This window comes from Phoenix dactylifera, chromosome 7 (assembly GCF_051530095.1).
Source record: "Phoenix dactylifera cultivar Ajwa chromosome 7, Ajwa_hap1_PhDact_Kaust_v1.1, whole genome shotgun sequence".
Taxonomy (NCBI): domain Eukaryota; kingdom Viridiplantae; phylum Streptophyta; class Magnoliopsida; order Arecales; family Arecaceae; genus Phoenix; species Phoenix dactylifera.
Genome location: NC_143196.1, coordinates 12,785,730 through 12,805,138, shown reverse-complemented (window position 1 = coordinate 12,805,138; position 19,409 = coordinate 12,785,730). Strand labels below are relative to the sequence as shown.

General features: G+C 39.6%; 1 protein-coding gene across 7 annotated transcripts; it reads left to right on the top strand.

The window, feature by feature from the left end:
• The first annotated feature begins 286 nt into the window (after positions 1 to 286).
• AAE14 (acyl-activating enzyme 14) lies at positions 287 to 18,456 on the top strand. Of its 7 annotated transcripts, XM_088701242.2 has the most exons (11): positions 287 to 730; positions 2,154 to 2,226; positions 3,940 to 4,111; positions 4,726 to 4,824; positions 14,754 to 14,875; positions 15,152 to 15,345; positions 15,456 to 15,583; positions 16,573 to 16,797; positions 16,879 to 16,976; positions 17,109 to 17,317; positions 17,983 to 18,456. In XM_088701242.2, the coding sequence occupies exons 1-11, from the start codon at positions 534 to 536 to the stop codon at positions 18,107 to 18,109; spliced, it is 1,644 nt and encodes a 547-aa protein (XP_088557368.2). In that variant the 5' UTR covers positions 287 to 533; the 3' UTR covers positions 18,110 to 18,456. The 7 variants fall into 7 exon arrangements, with proteins under 7 accessions (XP_088557368.2, XP_088557366.2, XP_088557365.2 ...); XM_088701240.2 differs by having other exon boundaries at positions 15,513 to 15,583; positions 16,573 to 16,976; XM_088701239.2 differs by having other exon boundaries at positions 15,480 to 15,583; positions 16,573 to 16,976.
• Positions 18,457 to 19,409: the final 953 nt, after the last annotated feature.

Genomic DNA, 19,409 nt, shown 5'->3' with positions numbered 1-19,409 from the left:
TATCATTAATATATATATATATATAACACTGACATAATATATTGATGGTATATTGATATATCAATTTTTCTGCTAACTTGAGGGGTATTTTTGTCTTTAACTTTCAACCCAAGATCACTGTCCTAGGATGATCTTGGATTTCCGACCTCAAGGATGGGTATCCCATCACCGAGTTGGAGGGTGATTTAAGGAGTGGAGGTGATTTAAGATCACCGCCATGTAGGATTACCGTGTTGCAATTAATTGTAGTGATTTCATCACTTTCATTCATACCATCCTTGATCCTAGGACCATCACTCCATACCAAACGCCTCCTTAAAGTATTGAGTCGCTGTTTTGGGATCGGTCGGTGCCCGCGACGCGGCCGCTGAAACCGCATACGATCACCTGTAGGACATGCAGGATGGCACCGTCCCAGTTGGACAGACTCCGAAGCCAGTCAAAACGTGAGGCCAGAAACATCCGAACGAGATAAGATAACATACCGGTACCGACCCTTCTTTTAAATCAGAAGAAGAAGAGAGGGAGAAACAATGGCGCAATCCCAAGGGCACATCTGCCTGTGCCTCGGCCGAATCCTGGCGCTTCGGCGGGACTCTCCGGTGGCCATCGCCGGGCGCAACCGACGGACCGGCGGGGAGTTCGTCGACGGCGTCCTCAGTCTCGCCCGCGGCCTGATGGAGTCCGGCGTCCGGAGGGGAGACGTCGTTGCCATCGCCGCGTTGAACAGGTACACTCTGCAAGGCTAGGATATTACCCCAATCCGAAGCCTTCTCTCTTTCGGAATTCGCCTAGGGTCTGGAATTTCTATTCCTATTCTCAGCTAGAATTGTTATCTCTGAAACTATTCAGTTTCCTTGAGATGGAGCGAGTCTGAAATGACCTAGTGGAGGCAAGGAATGGCCAATATCAATGCTTATAGTTATATAGTTTGTCCCGAATTATGTGGAACAAAGCCCTTCTGGCCCAAGGATTCAGTGACTATAACGGTTATGCCCCATCCTGCGAGATTTGGAATTTTTTAAACATTGTAATTATTTACGTGATAATGGCAAAAATATGGAGTGGGTTTTGCAGAAAAAATTTACCTAATTATTGATTTTGCAAGGAAGGGAAAGATTAATTTTCCTTGCAAAATGATATACAATCTGGGATCATTGGATAATTTTCTCTGGGTCTAAATGGGAGAGGGTGGTAGTCTGATAGACCTGGAGCAAAATTGTCCAGAAACATGTAAATGTGTATGGTTCTGCAAAATAAACTAATCTAACTTTTTTCTGCGCAATCAATTAGTAAGTGGATTTTTTATGCAAAATTCACAAATATGGACTATAGTGGAAGAATATCAATGATATTGTCCAAATCACTTTACTTACAAATTATTGACTTTAGGGATCCAAACTTTTTTTTGGAGTGAAATTTTGTTTTTTTTTTTTTTTGAAAAGAAAAGTATTCTGTCAAGGGAATGATTTAGATTTGACAAAATTGTCTAGAAACACATAGATGTGTATCGTGCTGCAAATAAATTAATCTAACTTTTTTCTACAAAATCAATAAGTGGATTTTTTATGCAAAATTTACAAACACGGACTATAGTGGAAGAATATCAATGATAGTGTCCAAATCACTTTACTTATAAATAATTGACTTTAGGGGCCCAAACTTTTTTTTTTTTGGAGGGAAAATTTTGATTTTCTTGAAAAGAAATGTTATTTTGTTAAGGGAACAATGCTGATTTCAAATAATTGGTGCCGTTTTGGCTATAGTGAGCCATTTGTAACACTAAATTATCTGCTTTCACAACTGCTATCCTTTTTGCTGTTATTAGATATATAACATGACACAAAGCCCTCAACATGTTATTAGGGTTTCTTAACGGCTGTTATTCTGAGCAATGCTTTGACCAGAATAATCAGAACCAGAGTATCTCAAATTGGCGCATAATATTTGGCTGGCTTAGGGTCTATCCCACCTTTATGCAGCTATTCTCCAACCAAACAAAGCATAAAAAAAGTTAGTGCTTATTTTCCCTCATCAAGATCAGATAGGCAGTTTTTATTTTATTTTATTTTGTTTTATTTTTTTTATAAACCTAATTTGATTAATGGAGTATTTCTGTGATTGGTTTGCATCGATTTCATTTCGTGTTATAGTGATCGGTATATAGAGCTGCTCCTTGCGGTCACATATGTTGGAGGCATTGCTGCTCCCCTCAATTACCGCTGGGTAAGTTGTTATTTCCTTCTTCCAATTCTTCTTTGAATTGCTCGAACTTTGAGACTTGACATCCACTTATGTTATTTATCCTTTATTATATATCCCAATTCTGATCATGGTTTGAAAAAATAGCGGTTATATCAGTTTCAAAGACCACTTGTTATGTGAAACATATGGTGGCAAAAAAAAATTTAACTACAGCTGTTTGTTAGCTGTCACTTGAGTACGAAGATATTAGTAATGTTGGCTGTAAGTTGATCCTTTCCCTGTTTATAAAACATAAAATATTCTTTTTACATAAATATGTCTGTATACGTACAAAGGGTACTAGCTTGCTCAGTTGATAAAGCCATTAGATGTTGGATACCGACAAATTGGATTTGAGTCCCACCCTCACCTTGATTTCAGATGGGTTTCCTTCTATCCTAGTTCTCATAGAAGAATGTCAGCATACATACAAAGGTTTGATCAAAAACTGGAAGTATAATCGTTTAGTGATTTTATCAAACAACAGTTATTTTGCTGTTATTGTCTGTTATTTGTGGTTAAATCACTCATAACAGCTTTTAACACTTCTCTCAAAAAAAACCATGGCACATACCATGCATTGATTTTATTCCAACTAATTCACTCAAAAGCTGCAGTAGTGACTGATCAAATAGCAGGACCTATTTTCATAAAATGTGGGTGGCCCAAAGGTGGAAAAATCTCATATTTTGCTAATTGCCAAAGGATTTTAAATGTTTTGGTCCTTTTTGAGTTTTGCAGCAAATTCATGAACTAAAGTTTCATGGAATACTCATAAGAACTGTGAAAATATTTGAACAAAGTTGATAAAAGATCCAAGATTAGGCTCGTATGTTTTATCGTCATATAATGATAATATGCTAAGTTGATTTAGCATTTTAGATATACTAAAACTGTTTATCTTAAAATTCTCTCTGATTTTAAATGTTATGAAAATTTTAAAAGATATGATACTGTTTGAAAAAAAGAAGAGAGATTTGTGTTTTGATTGAGCAAATCATTTGGGATAACAAGAAATGGTTACATAAATGGATTCCCTTAGGACATGTGTTATTAATAATGTCCTTTTTATGTTAGGTGGGGAGTCACCTGTTGGGATGATGCTAAAATTGTTCTATGACTTCCTAAGTTTTTTGCAATATGCCGTGTTTCTTAATATGAGCCTCTTATAATCTTTATTTCCTAATAGTAACAACTTACAACTCTGCCATGCTTAAGGTTCGCAATCTTGTATTGACACCTGTACTGATGCCATCTTGGTATAGTGTCGGTATGCCCGATAAGAAGGCCGATTGGGCATATTGGTACTCAGTACACCCTCCCGTACCGCATACCTATTTAGAAACGGTATAGTACAATATGGTTGGCATGCATCAGTAGGGTGTACCATGGCCATTCTGCTTCGCTAAAATAGATCAGCCACTTATATGATAGCAAAAAGTAAACAGATTGCAAAACTGACCTTGTGATTAAAAGATTCTTCAATTGTTTATGAGATGAATTGTGGAAGATTTTTGATAACCAAAAAAGTTAGAATAAATCTAGCTAGATTATCTATGTCAATGAAAGACAACACTAATTAATATTTAATAATGAGGGCAGTAAACCATTGTACTCAAGATATATCCATTGACCCCTTAACAAGTGCAGCAAACACATCTTATTTACTAACTAATCATTTCTTCTTATATGTAGACCCTTAAGGAAGCAAGATCTGCAATGGAGCTTGTAAGGCCTATGATGTTAGCAGTGGATGAGAGCTGTAGCTCATGGGCCCTAGAACTACAAAGCAGCAACACCTTGCCATTTCTAAAGTTATATGTTCTTATTGGGGACTCTCCTCCCAGCCTTCGTAGTAATAGAAGTTGTAAGTTCTGTTCATATTAAAAGACTGCATGCATGGAAGTCTTAAGAAATTGAAATATAGTGCTAATTAACAATATTATAAGAGCATTTCGTTGCTTCTTTATCGGATGCTTACTTATATTGTAAGTTCTTGGCAAAGGGCGAATTTAATTTTGACCAAGTTAAGCTGTATTCAGTCAATGCATTTGAACCTTTTGGTCAGCATTCCTCATTTTTTTGTAAAAATTTCAACATTTTCTCATAGTTAATTTATATGCCAACTATGGACTCATAAATGCTATATTGTAAGCAGTAGTAGACTAGCATTGTCAAAATGCTGAAGTTATCTTATTCTTTACATGGCATCAGCTTTTTATATGTTAAAATATATTTTCCCTCAAACCAAGATTTTGTTTCAAGTATAAGATTTCATTCACCGATAAAATTCTGTTTGCAGCATCTAGAACTCCAATAATTAAAATGACGTGAAATTTAGAAAAATTCTTACATTGATTTTGAAAGTTGAACAACATCATGTAAAGATACTATTTGTTTCTCATGTTTTCGATTATTTATCCAATAGTATGTTCATGGCTTTTCCCTTCATTTTTCATTCAATTCATCATTCTTTTGCAGTTTTTTTTATGGATTCCATAAAAAGGCCTTCACAAGGCACACCAACAAGCAACGCTATATGGGCACCAAAGGAAGTTGCCCTTATATGCTTTACCTCAGGTAATGTTATTACTATCTCTCTCTCTCTCTCTCTCTCTCTCTCTCTATATATATATATATATATATGTACATGCGAGTACTTGTTTTTGAGAGCATTTGGCCCCAGATCTTTCTAGTCAAAAACAATGAAGGACCTCTCAAGATAAAATCAGCAGTGTTGATTATGATTTATGACATTAAAATTGTCTAGAAACTAAAAATCACATATTTCTGATATCTTGTAGTTATACATCAAATGAAAACAAAACGAACCATTCAGTGGTATGATATCATGCTTTAGTTTAATCTATAGTTTAGAAACCTCTAAATTAGATGAAATTTGATTTATATATGTTTCAAAATAGTTAGAAATTCAGTGGTTTGTAATTGTAAATTATATGGTTTATACTATATTTTTGCTCACTAGCCATATTTCTATCATTCATTTTTTCATTGCACATGCAAGGGACCTCCAAAAAAAAGTCACTAAGTATTTTATATATCTTAGATGTTGAATGCTGACTTTCATTTTGGGAGGTCTTTCATTGTTTTGACCGGGAAGCATTTGAAGCCAATGCTCTCAAAGCATCCTAGTATAACTCTGTATTATAGATACATACATAAATACAATCATACATATATACATATATAGATACATATGTATACACATATAAATCCACAAGGATCGCTATGCCGATAACGGGGCCTGTATTGGTTACTTGGCGGCGCGGTTTGGTATGGCTCCGTGCCGTTCCATGCCGAACCCATACCAACACAGCAGAGAGGGTTGGGGGAGAGGGAGAACGGGAGAGGGGAAAAGAGAGAGAGGGGGAGGGAGGGAGAGGGAGAGGGAGGAAGGGAGGGAGAAGGCCGGCGGAGGTTGGCGGATTACGGCTTGATATGGCAAAGAGGGTGGGGGAGGGAGAATGGGAGAGAGGAAAAGAGAGAGGGGGGAGGGAGGGTGAGGGAGAGGAAGGGAGGGAGAGAGACGAAGGGTGGCGGACCGCCGGTGGAGGCCGGTGGAGGGTCAGGGAGGGGTGCGGAGGGGCTCTGCCCTTCGGTTCCTCTATTTTGTTTGAAGTAGGGGGTCCCAGAGGGGGCTCTTTTTATTTTGATGAATTTAAGTGATATCGGCAATCCTCTTCTCCACCCCTCCATGCCCCTACTCGATCCTTCGTGGCCCTCCGTCGACCATCCACCACCCTTCCTCTCTCTTCCTCCCTCTCTCTCTCCCCTTCTCTCTTACCCTCTCCTTCCTTCTCCCGTGCTCTATCCTTCGCCAGTTTCTCGATTTGTACGCCGGAACCATCTCGGTCCACCATCGGTACGGCTCGGGATGCCTCGAACTGGATATTTTGGAATGGTTCATATACATATGTACATATATATATATATATATATATTTACACATACAAACATAGGTACATATATAGATAGATATGCTATTGTATGGTTGGATGGACTAGAAAATTGGTCCATTTGACCTTCAAAATCAATGATAGGTTATCTAAATTCAAGATCCAAACTGTTGTATATAATTCACAGTAAAAAAAAGCCTAGAAATGAAAATTCATATAATTTAGTTATCTCTAATTTGTGCATGAACTCGATAAAGAAAAATGAATATTATCTATTGAACTAGTATGGTAAAATACATGAATGGGCACATAAATTGAAAATTTACTTTGTAGATCATGATCTATACAACTTAAAACATGGCTTGAATGAGTTTTTGAGCTTATTGGAATTTCTGACGATCGATGCATGAAACTAGTTGCCATCAAGCTCAAGAAGTATGTATCAATTTGGCAGAAAATCTGAAGGAACAACATGAGCATGAAGAATGTGGCAAGATCCAAATGTGGGACAACATGCATTGCGAACTTAAGATTAAGTTCTTCATTGAAGATTATTGCCAAACTCCATAGTCTTTGGTAGCGGCACATGACCGTAGAAGAGTATACAATGGATTTCAAGTAACTCATCATGATGTACGATATGAGACAAAATTTATAATTTTCAGTCTGCGATCGGATGATGTTCTTATTTCTTCGAATCATTGCTTCCTGCAATTTCACTGTGCATGAGGAAGCAATGCTTGCTATAGGGGCCCTTGTTTATGATGCCAGAACAGAATTTGCCTAGTACATTCCAGAGTTCTATAAGTATCTAGAAATGGGCTTACAAAATTTTGAGGATTATCAACTCGACAAGTCTGCTCTATCTCAGTTGGTGTGATTGGTCACATCTGCTGTGCCTTGGATGAAAAGGTTTTCCCTTTTTTGATGCTATCATGAGTCAACTTCTGAAGGACCTCTCTAATTTCATGCTCCTGCAGTCTGTCAAACCTCCTATATTCTCATGCTTTGGTGATATTGCCCTTGCATACGGTGTGCATTTTGAGAAATATGTTTTGTATGCACTGTCTATGGTTTATGGAGCTGCAGAGCTCTGCACATTTGGATGCTAGTGATGTGGACATGGTAGATTATGGAAACCAGCTTAGACGAGGCATTTTTGAGGCTTACTCTGGTATACTTCAGGGATTCAAAAATTCCAAGGCTGAGCTGATGATACCTTATGCAAGCCATCTGCTGCAGTCTGCTTCCACTCTCTGCAAGGGTTCCAGATTCTCTCTAGCTGTTACTGCTTTGCATGAGCTCGAGTTACTCTGTTGTCAAACAGAAGAACGGACAACCACACATGTTTATTTGCTTGGAAGGGTTGAAGAAACTAAGCTTCTAAGGGCTCAAGGTCAGCATGATATGGCTATCAATATCGAAAGATATATTTTACAGAACTATTCATGGGGAGAAGGGATCTCAAATGTGTAACGGTTGGTTCAAATGTGGCTGGCTGAAACTCGATCTAGCAATTCAAGAACTATTTTAGAACAGTATCAGAAGCAATCACTTGAACTTACTGAGGCAAGCAAGAGTACATACAAGAAATGTATTTCTAGACAATGTCAAATATACTTCGATCTAGCACATTCCACAACTGGCCTATTTACAAGCTATGAGGAAAGATTTTTCTCTAGTGAATGGCAATCAGCTATGCGGTTGAGGAAATACAAGACCAGGGAGTTGGATGCACTCATTAGAAGACTAAAAAGTTGTTCAACTGGAGAGAAGACAGACTGCTCAGGGAAAATACACGAGTTGCAAAAGCAACTCCCAATGGATATGGAAGATGCTAAAAAATTGCACAACGACAAGGACTGGCTCAAGACCTCCTTTCTCTTCTATGCAAGAACATTGACCTAGTTCAAGTCAAGATTAAAGATTGTCTAGATATTTGGTGGCTCCGCTGCACCTTGTTGCTCGGTTTTTTTATAGAAACATTAAACAACACAATAGTGTGCATAAATCTGAACATAAATTAAAATATTTTTTTAATTGAATATGATTTTTTTTTGAGAACAAGACAAGTAGAAGCATGGCTAAAAAAGGAGGTGGGATCAGATCTATGTTGGGTTGTGGAGCCTGATCCATTCCCTTTTTCAAGACCCCTATGTGCACTATGGTAGTGGAGGATCAAGGAAAGACGAGCCGAGAAGAGTTCGAGAAGATTCAGAGTTGAATCAGCAAGGTTAGGAGTCGACTCCAGCAGATTTGGAGTCGACTCTGGCACGCAGGTAGACTTGGCACAGTTTTGGAGTCGGCTCCAGATCTGCAGGAGTCGACTCCAACACTTTGGAGTCGACTCAAGACCTGCAGGAGTCGACTCCCATAGGCAGACAAAGAGTTATTTTTTGTGGACTGTTTTCCGAGTCGACTCGCAGAACTGCGGGAGTTGACTCGAGCACGATTTTCACGCGAGGCTGAGTTATGAACCAGGTCCAAGTCAAAATTTTTGAGTCCTAATCAAAGTAAGAGATCAGTAGGTATATATAGACTTCTTGAGGGACACGAGGCAATGAGTGGCAACCTAGAGAAATCCTAGAACTCATCAATAAGAGGTTCCAAAGAGATTCAAGCGTCCAAGGGAGGCGGCAGAATAGTTGATTCTTGGTGTGCATCAGGAAGACGACGTGTTGTTCGTCTTAAGAGAGATTGTTAGCTGTGAGAAAGAGAGTTTGTTCTCATCTCCTGAATTTCTGTAACTTTCTTTGTTCATATAGTGAAATATTGATCTGTGCGGCTGTGGACATAGGAGTAAAAGACTCCAAACCACATAAATTTGTGTCTTGTGCATGTGTTAGTGTTTTGCCGTATTCTTCTTCTTTTTCCTATTATCCCTTGTATTCCACAATCGTAGGGTTGATCCCTAACAACTGGTATCAGAGCTATCTGGTTCGAAGAAAAAAGTGGGAGCAATGGCGGCTGAAGAAGGCAAGGTCAAGATTGACAGATTTGACGGCAAAGATTTCGGTTTCTGAAAGATGCAGATCGAAGATTATCTGTATTAGAAGAAGTTTCATCTACCTCTCGAAGGTGTGAAATCGAAAGACATATCACAGGCCGACTGGGATTTATTGGATCGTCAGGCTTTGGGAGGTGTTTGCTTGACGTTGGCTAGAAACGTCGTGTTCAACGTTTTGGAAGAGATGACAACAGCGGGTTTGTTGAAAGCACTGTCGAATATGTATGAAAAACCTTTGGCCTCCAACAAGGTGTACCTGATGCGCCGTTTATTTAATCTAAAGATGAGTGAAGGTTTCTCAGTTAGGGATCACATCAACGAGTTCAATCTGATTACGAGCCAGTTGAGCTCGGTGGAGATCAATTTTGAGGATGAAGTTCATGCCCTAATTTTTCTATCCTTTTTGCCAGAAAGTTGGGGTGCAACGGTGACAGCTGTAAGCAGTTCCTGTAGCTCAAACAAGCTGAAGTTTGAGGAGATCCGAAATCTGATACTCAGCGAAGATATCAGAAGGAGAGAGTCCGGCGTGAACTCTGGTTTGGTCCTGAATACATCTAAAGGCAGAGGAAGAACTATGCAGCGCAGTGAAAATCGTAGCAGATCGAAGTCGAATAGAAGGAGCAAGTCTAGATCGAAAGGTGATGGGTGCTGGCATTGTGGCAAGAAGGGCCACACGAAGAAGAATTGTTGGCTCAGAAAGAAGAATCCGAGCAAGGGGTAGAACGAGGAATCCGTGAATGCAACTACAGATGAATTCAATGATGCTCTAATTCTCAGCGTGGACGGTCCTATAGAGTCGTGGATCCTAGACTCCGGAGCTTCATTTCATTCTACCTCACGAAAGAGTGTATGCTGAATTACATCGCAGGAGACTTCCGAAAGGTTTATCTCGCTGATGATGAGCCTTTAGATATTGTGGAGAAAGGTGAAGTTCATATTAGGATGCTGAATCAGTCAGTGTGGAAGCTGAAGAATGTGAGGCATGTTCCAGGCTTAAAGAGAAACTTGATTTTTGTTGGGCAGCTTGACAGCGAAGGGTATGTTACTACCTGCGTAGGTAGTTCATGGAAAATCACCAAAGAAGCTATGGTGATAGCACGTGGGAACAAGTTGGAGACACTCTACATAACCAACGACACCAAGGATATGGTGGCATTGGCATAGACAGGAGCAGTTAGTAGTCTTTGGCATTGCAGATTCGGACATATGAGTGAGAAAGGTATGAAGATGATGGTGAAGAAGAATAAGTTAGCAGATCTGAAAATTGTTGATGTAGGTCTCTGTGAAGACTGTATATTTGGAAAGCAGAAAAAGGTCAGTTTCTCAAAGGGTGGAAGAACACCGAAGACAGGAAAGCTAGAGCTTGTACACACAGATATGTGGGGGCCTTCGCCAGTTGCATCTCTTGGAGGTTTGCACTATTATGTCACATTCATTAATGATTCTACCAAAAAAATTTGGATTTATTTTTTGAAGCACAAATCAGAGGTGTTCGTCCCTTTTAAAAGGTAGAAAAGTCTGGTAGAGAATGAGTCTGGTGCAAAGATAAAACGACTAAGGTCTGACAATGGCGATGAATATGACAATAGCAAGTTCAAGGAATTCTGTGCAGTGAATGAAATCCGAATGGAGAAGACCATATCGAGCACACCGCAGCAAAATGGGGTGGCTGAATGTATGAACAGAACCCTGAATGAGAGAGCCAATAGCATGAGCATCTATGTTGGTTTGCCTAAGATGTTTTGGGCTGAGGCAGTCAACACTACAGCATATCTGATAAACAGAGGTCCGTCAGTTCTCCGAGATTGCAAATTGCCTAAAGAAGAGTGGATAGAAAATACAGTAAATTTGTCACACTTGAGGGTCTTTGGGTGTGTCTCCTATGTGCACATCAATGCAGAGAAAAGGGACAAGTTAGATGCAAAGTCCAGAAAGTCTTTCTTCATTGGATATGGTGCAGATGATTTTGATTACAAGTTTTGGGATGCGCAGAATAAGAAGGTCATCAGAAGTAAGGATGTGATATTCAATGAGCGAGTTCTCTACAAGGGCAAGAATACTTCAGATTTTGAGAGTGCAGGGGAGTAGAGCAAGAAAAATCAGCAAGTTGAGTTGCAAGAGATTACAGAAGAAGATGTTGCCAAAAGAGTTCAGCAAAATTCTGAAAATTTAGAAACTGTTGTGGCATAACCTCAACCAAGTGTACCGCAGCTGAGGAGATCTACAAGAATCTCGAGATCACCGGATAGATATTCATCCTCTTTACATTATCTACTGTTGATAGATGGAGGTGAACCCGAGTGTTATGAAGAAGCCATGGAAAGCAAAGATTCGGTGAAGTGGGAGTTAGCCATGAAGGACGAGATGAAGTCCTTGGATAGAATTCAAACTTGGGAGCTCAGTACACTACCAGAAGGCAAGAAGGCTTTACAGAACAAGTAGGTCTACAAAGTTAAGCAGGAACATGATGCAACAAGAGGTATAAAGCAAGGTTGGTTGTGAAAGGCTTCCAACAGAAGGAATGTATCGACTACACTGAGATTTTCTCGCCGGTAGTCAAATATTCAACAATCAGAGTGATTCTGAGTATTGTGGCAGCAGAAAATCTGTATCTGGAGCAGTTGGATATCACGACTGCATTTTTCATGGTGAGATTGATGAAGACATGTACATGCAACAACCTGTCGGCTTTGCAGTTTCTGGCAAGGAGAACTTTGTATGCAAGCTGAAGAAAAGTTTGTATGGTTTGAAACAGGCCCCGAGGTTGTGGTACAGAAAGTTCGATGGATTCATGATCAACAGTGGTTTTGCAAGATGTCAAGAAGATCATTACTGTTATCTTAAGATACTTGATGGCAGTTTTATCATCTTATGACATGTTGATAGCCGGACTGAACATACAAGAGATTGAAAGATGGAAGAAAGAGTTATCAAGGGAGTTTGCAATGAAAGATATGGGTGCAGCAAAATAGATGCTTGGGCTGAGGATTGAAAGGGATAAGGTGGCTAGAACACTGAAGTTTTCTCAAGCTAACTATATTGATAAGGTGCTGGATAGATTCAATATGACAGATGCAGATTCTGTGAAGGCACCTTTGGCGAGCCACTTCAAACTTTCAAAAGAGCAATCATCCAAGGATGATGAGGTGTTGAAGATGTTAAAGGTACCATATGCTTTAGCTGTAGGCAGTCTGATGTATGCTATGATATGCACGAGATCCGACATTGCACATGCAGTAGGAGCTGTGAGCAGATACATGGCCAATCCGGATAGACAACATTAGGAGGTTGTCAAATGGATCCTAAGATATTTAAAAAGTACCAGAGATGTGGGCTTGTGTTATAGAAAAGGCAGTCAAACACTACAAAGTTTTGTGGATGCAGACCTGGAAGGTGATATTGACACTAGAAGAAGCACCTCAGGGTATGTTTATACCATAGGTGGGATAGTAGTGAGCTGGTTCTCACAGTTGCAAAAGATCGTTGCTCTTTCGACAACTGATGCAAAGTATGTTGCCATTACAAAAGCCAGCAAGGAGATGATTTGGCTGCAGAACCTTCTGAAAGAGCTGGACAGAGAACAGAACTATAGTGTACTATTCTGCGACAGTCAGAGTGCTATTCACTTAGCCAAGAACCCAATGTTCCATGCGAGAACGAAACACATACAGCTGAGATATCACTTCATCAGGAAGTTGCTAGAAAATGGCAGTTTGTTACTTGAGAAGATTCAAGGAGCAAAGAATTCAGCTGATATGTTGACAAAGACAATCACTACAGAGAAATTGAGGTTATGCATGACCTCAATTGGCCTCCGAAGATAGTTGAATGGAGGTGCCGCACAGAGAATACATATCAAGGTATGAAAGTTTGTTTATTTTCAGATAGATGCATGACTGGATGTATCAGTCTCCAAGTGGGAGAGTTGTTGGGTTGTGAAGCCTGATCCATTCTTCTTTTCAAGACCCCTATGTGCACTATGGTGGTGGAGGATCAAGGGAAGACAAGCTGAGAAGAGTTCGAGAAGATTCAGAGTTGAATCACCAAGAAAAATCTTCAGCAGGGTCAGGTCTGCTGGAGTCGACTCTGGCACGCAGACAGACTTGGCATAGTTTTGGAGTCGACTCCAGATCTGCAGGAGTCGACTTCCACAGTGTTGGAGTCGACTCGAGACCTGCAGGAGTCGACTCCCACAGGCAGGCAGAGAGTTGTTTTCTGTGGACTTTTTTTCGAGTCAACTTGCAGAACTGCGGGAGTCGACTTGAGCACGATTTTCACGCGAGGCTGAGTTATGAACCAGGTTCAAGTAAGGTTTTTGAGTCCTAATCAAAGTAAGAGATCAATAGGTATATATAGACTTCTTGAGGGACACGAGGCAATGAGTGGCAACCTAGAGAAACCCTAGAACTCATCAACAAGAGGTTCCAAAGAGATTCAAGCGTCCAAGGGAGGCGGCAGAATAGTTGATTCTTGGTGTGCATCAGGAAGACGACGTGTTGTTCATCTTGAGAGAGATTGTTGTGAGAAAAAGAGTTTGTTCTCATTTCCTGAATCTCTGGAACTTTCTTTGTTCATATAGTGAAATATTGATTTGTGCGGCTGTGGACGTAGGAGAAAGAGACTCCGAACCACATAAATTTGTGTGTCTTGTGCGTGTGCTATTGTTTTGCCGTGTTCTTCTTCTTTTTCCTATTATCCCTTGTATTCCGCAATCATAGGGTTGATCCCTAACAATCTAGGCCTCTTGTATTAACATGATACTTTATTAACTCAGCCAGTTGGGACTCTCATGGATAAGGACGAATTTATTAGTCCGCACCATGCTACTATTTTAATTGTGCATTGAAAATGTCATGCAACACATTTTTCATCACTTTATCTTGTTATAATACTTCTGGAAATGTACATGATGTCATCTCAAATCTTCTCAACCCTACGAAATACTTGCACCTTTTCTTTTTTCTGTGAGATTTATCATCTTGGCACAATATTGTTGTTGATGCTAGCTTTTATATTTTTGTGTATACCTGAACAAAGAATTCTTACTATTTGGCTTTCTGCCAATTGCAGAGTGATGCTTTCACTGACCTTGATTTATGACAGCGGCGAGCTGCTTTTTCTTGTAAAAAACATCATTTTGACAAATATCCAGTTTTATGATGTATTTGTTATTTTGTATCGTTTGTACTGATGTACAGGGAGTTTAGTCTTATTTCTTATAAATAACATACATTTTATATACACTAAATATGCAGAAATCATCATGTAAGCAAGTACAGATTAAACAAAGATGAAGTTATGGATATATATAAGAATGTTGTCTATGTTTCTTCCATGCATATTGTGTATATTATTATTGAGTTCCTCTACTCTAGTCGCTATAGCAAGTTTTGCACTTCTGTAATTTTGCTGTATTGAATGTCAACAGCTCCATGCATTTAGACATATGTAACTGGTGCACATTTTATAACTTTTGCAAGTCACATGAAAGGATACATTGTTGAATTCTTGTTTATTGCATCTGAATGTAATAATATTTTATAGGACATAATTCCAAAACTAATGAGGTGTTATCTTGGCTTTAGGAACCACCAGACGGCCAAAGGGCGTGGCTATAAGCCACACAGCTTTAATTGTTCAATCCCTTGCAAAAATTGCAATTGTTGGTTATGGTGAGGATGATGTATGCTTTCCCTTGGAAATGGTGGTATGGATCTTTTATTTTACTGAATCCAAATTAATTGAAGGAAAATTCATCTTAGTCCTATGCCACCCAAAATAGGCCAACATTTGATATATATACCTTATTCAAAAGGTGTAGGATTGGAGTGAATATTAATATAAAATTGGGAAACAATTATTTTACTTGCTAAAAGAAGTTGACATGATTTTGAAGGCTAGGCATTTCAAAGTTCAAACAGATGCTTGAGGCACTGATGTACTTTCACTTTCTCAAATACCGAGAATGTTTGTTGCTTTATAGGTATATCTCCATACAGCGCCTTTGTGCCATATTGGTGGGATATCTTCATGCATAGCCATGCTAATGGCTGGAGGTTGTCATGTTTTGATACCGAAGTTTGATGCAAAATCATGTTTTCAAGCCATTGAACAACTACAAGTGACATCCTTTATCACTGTCCCTGCAATGATAGCTGATCTAATTTCCTATGGAAGGTATGGTCACACTTCATATAAGAAGGCAGTAGGCTAAGATTACCTCATTTATAATTTCTTAGCTCTTTTTTATTTTTATATAAAACACTAGACTTGAAGTTTGATATCAGGAAAGCAAATGCATGGAATAGCAGTGACAGTGTAACCAAAATTCTTAATGGTGGTAGTGGCCTGTCTGAAGAGCTCAAGAAGGGAGCCAGATGCTTATTTCCTCGTGCTAAGATTATTTCGGCTTATGGTATGTTTCATATCTTTTCTTTTGTCTATCCTCTTTGAATCTTTTCCCTTCCAATTTAAGATACAATTTCACAGTACCACACAAGAATAAGAAATCAAACTTATCCTTTAATGATTGCAACTATTGGAACTCATCTATTTGGATAGAGAAGTTCTCAAGTATTCTGAGAAGAGGCCAGCATTATTGATCTGATATAGGTTAGCATTCTATAGAACTCAAAGATACCTACATCTAATTGTTATAACATGCAGCTGATGTAGACATTTATCCATTAGATAAATAGATGCAATATAGCAGCCAAATTATGTGTATCTAATTTTTGAGACACTAGAGTAACCAACTTTTCAGACCTACACTTATTGTTTCAAACATGGTATGCCGAACCGGCCGGTACGAACCGGTTCGGCCAGCTACCGGTATGCCGGAGCCATGGAAACCGGTACGGGCCGGTTCTGTGCCAGAGACGAAGAAGATGAAGAGAAGGAGAGAGAGCGCAGGGAAGAGAGGGAGGGAGGAGATCTATGGCCGCCATCGGAGAGCCGTGGAGGGGTGGCGGAGGCCGGAGGGGGGCGGCGGAGCCCGGCGGGGGGCGGGGGAACCCCCAAATTAAAAACCCGCGGCCGCATCCCCTGTTTCTTTCCGTGGCTTCGGCCTCCGCCGCGCCCCCGCGGGTTCCCCCGCCCCCTGCTGGGCTTCGCCGCCCCTTCGCGGCTCTCCAATGGCGGCCACAGGTCTCCTCCCTCCCTCTCTTCTCCGCGCTCTCTTTTGTTCTCTTCTTCTTCCCTGGCTCCAGTAGGAAAGAGCTGACTGGTTCGTACCGCTCGGTTTCGATATGCACCGAAACCGTACCAGTTCAGTTGGTGAACGGTATGCCTACCGGATCCGGTATGGCGGATCTTGATTTCAAATATATCATCGCATTCTGTTCCTTCCTTGTTGAGCTTTTTTAGTCTTTTTTGACACTATCATGTTTTAAATTAACTGAATAGGGATGACAGAGGCATGTTCTTCGCTTACCTTCTTGAGCCTTCATGATCCTTCACTTCAAAAATCTGGGAAACTTTTTCCAGATAAACAAAAAGTTGAGTTAGGCCTCCATTGCCACCAACAGAATGGTGTTTGTGTCGGGAAACCAGCCCCACATGTTGAACTTCAAATAAGCAGCAGTGGCAACAACAGTGGTGCTCTATCAATTGGGAGAATTTTAACAAGAGGTTTGCATGTAATGGTTGGGTACTTGGACCAGACACAGGTCATGATGTTGGATTCAATTGAGCATGGGTGGCTGGACACAGGTGACATTGGCTGGATTGATTGCAACGGTAATCTGTGGCTCATCGGGCGAGAAAAAGATCGGATCAAGAGTGGGGGAGAAAATATCTATCCTGAAGAGGTAAAAGACCTTGGAATTCTTAAAATGTACTTCCCAAGTGTTTGATTTTTTAAGATGCATTATATATAATTATTTCTCATTTTATTTGAATATTGTTATTCATTTTAGATGGTCATGTTATTAATGTTTTAGATAGAGGCACTCCTCTTGCAACATCCAGGAGTCTACAGTGCTGTTGTGGTTGGTATTCCTGATTTTCGCCTGACAGAGAAGGTAGTTGCTTGTGTTGCCATAAGGGACGATTGGGAATGGGTTGATCAAAAGTCGAAATGTTTTCCTGACAAAAAACAAATCTCAACTGATATCCTCCATAACTACTGTATCAAAGGAAATTTAAGCAGGTATTCTTCATTTACAAATTATATTTTGAAATTAAACGAAACTTGTCATTTGAAATTTAATGGTTATACAAGCTTCAGATCATTGTTCCTCTTAAATCATTTATAGCTGTATAAGTATTTTAATGAGATAAAGTAGTGAAAAATTTCTTTATTTCTAGGAAATGTGGAGAATGGGTTTTTGTTTATTTTCTTTAGTATTTTGTTAGCTATAAAACACAACCCTATTAAGATCACATATATCTCAGGTGGAAGTTTTCAGGTTATTGTTGTTCCTATTTAATTTGTTAATATAGTAACTTGCAGTAGTTTGTTTTTCTTTCTTTATTTTTCTTCCCCAGTTGTGCACTAGGGAGGTATGTACTACCTTATAAATCTTTATTTTAACACATGAAACTCATCCATGTTCACCTCTGTAACTATATTTATCCTGTCTTTGCTTCTAACTTTCCCTCCCTCTTCTAATTTACTAATGATCTGGTATACATTGGAAAGTTAGCCTTTTCAGGGATTTGTTGTAGAGAGCCATCTGGCCATGCAAATGTTTCTTTAGATATCGATTGGTTTTGTACATAGTCAAATTTAGTCTTCGCTTGCCATTTGAAAAGGGTGAAGTGCACTCATGAGTAATTAGTTTTCTTTCTCTTTATTCTTTAATTTTGTTACAGATTCAAGATACCAAAGGCTTACATACCATGGAGGAAGCCATTTCCAGTTACTAGCACAGGGAAACCAAAAAGAGAGGACATACGAAAAGAAGTAATGTCCGATATGCAACTTCATAGCAACTTATGACTTCATGAGTCTCAAGCTATCCAAACTGAAGCACCTGATTCTGATACCAACCCATTGTTTCTTTCAGCACTAGAACTATCTGGAGGCATCAAATGTGAGGAAAATGCTTTGAGCTTTTCTTAGTTCAAGATGGCTAATAGATCTTAAATGTGTTAGTCTTGTTCTTCTTGAACTTGCAAGACCCCAGAAAATTTAGTAGCAAAATTGACAACAGCCTCCAAAAGGTCAACTAACGCACATGATTCACACAAATTTAGATAGGCACGCCATGTTATTTATTCGTACAGTTCCCTAAAATATGTGAAGACTTGATATTTCTGAAGATGTCCTTAACAGCTTCACAGTCATGATTTTTGCTAGCCATGCTTCACAATTATAATGTTTTATAATTGGCGAAAAGAAACTAATTTTTTGTTGACAAACTCTATGCATATCACTAGAACTGAAAAATTTTGATCTAATATCTTTTGTTTTATTAGGTTTGAGAAATGCAATAACTTTTAGTAAATTGATTGCGTGAAAAAAGGACCTCTGCCTCATTGCATAAAAAGATATTCTATTTCAAAGAAGTTGCACAAGCAATGGGCGCTATCTGACCCTCCAATATTTATGGTTGATTGTCAGTGTTGATTAAAAAAAGGAATTGTCCGTTGGAGTAAAATATGATAAATTTTGGTGTAATACCTGTTATTAATTATTTTGAGAAACACTCTTTCGGGAACTGATTGCTCGATATAAGCCCATTTTTTTTTGGTAAATAATAGGAGGGGAGGGGGAGGGACCAGCCCACCCGCATAGCAACCCCATTACTGAGTCTCCCTTCTACTAGGGAATGTTCGATACAGGTTGCAGGTTTCGCGTGCCTTCTCCGACCCGTGGGCTCATCCCACTGGGTTCACCGCCTCACGTGTGGGTACGTCACCCCAGTGCCACCTTGGTACAAGTGGAAGGAAAGCATAACCGCCAACAAGCCAGCCGGGCGTGGGGCATCCGGTCCCCTAATTTAATCGACGCCCGTGCGTTTTGAACCCGGGCAACTTGGGTGGAATTATCGTCCCCTTACCACCAGGCTACTACCTTGGTGGCTGATATAAGCCCATTCGCCGCATATTTTTATAAAAAATCTGTTTCAAAAAAAGCGAGCAAGTGGTGTTCACTGTCTTACCCCATCATTACTTTTCCAGAGCGGCGTGAGTGGAAAGCACCTGGGTGAACTTTCATTTTCTCCACCAATAAAAAAGCATTGTTCATTGCCATTCGCGTGAAAGTAAGAATAGGCTAATATAAATTTTAACTTTAA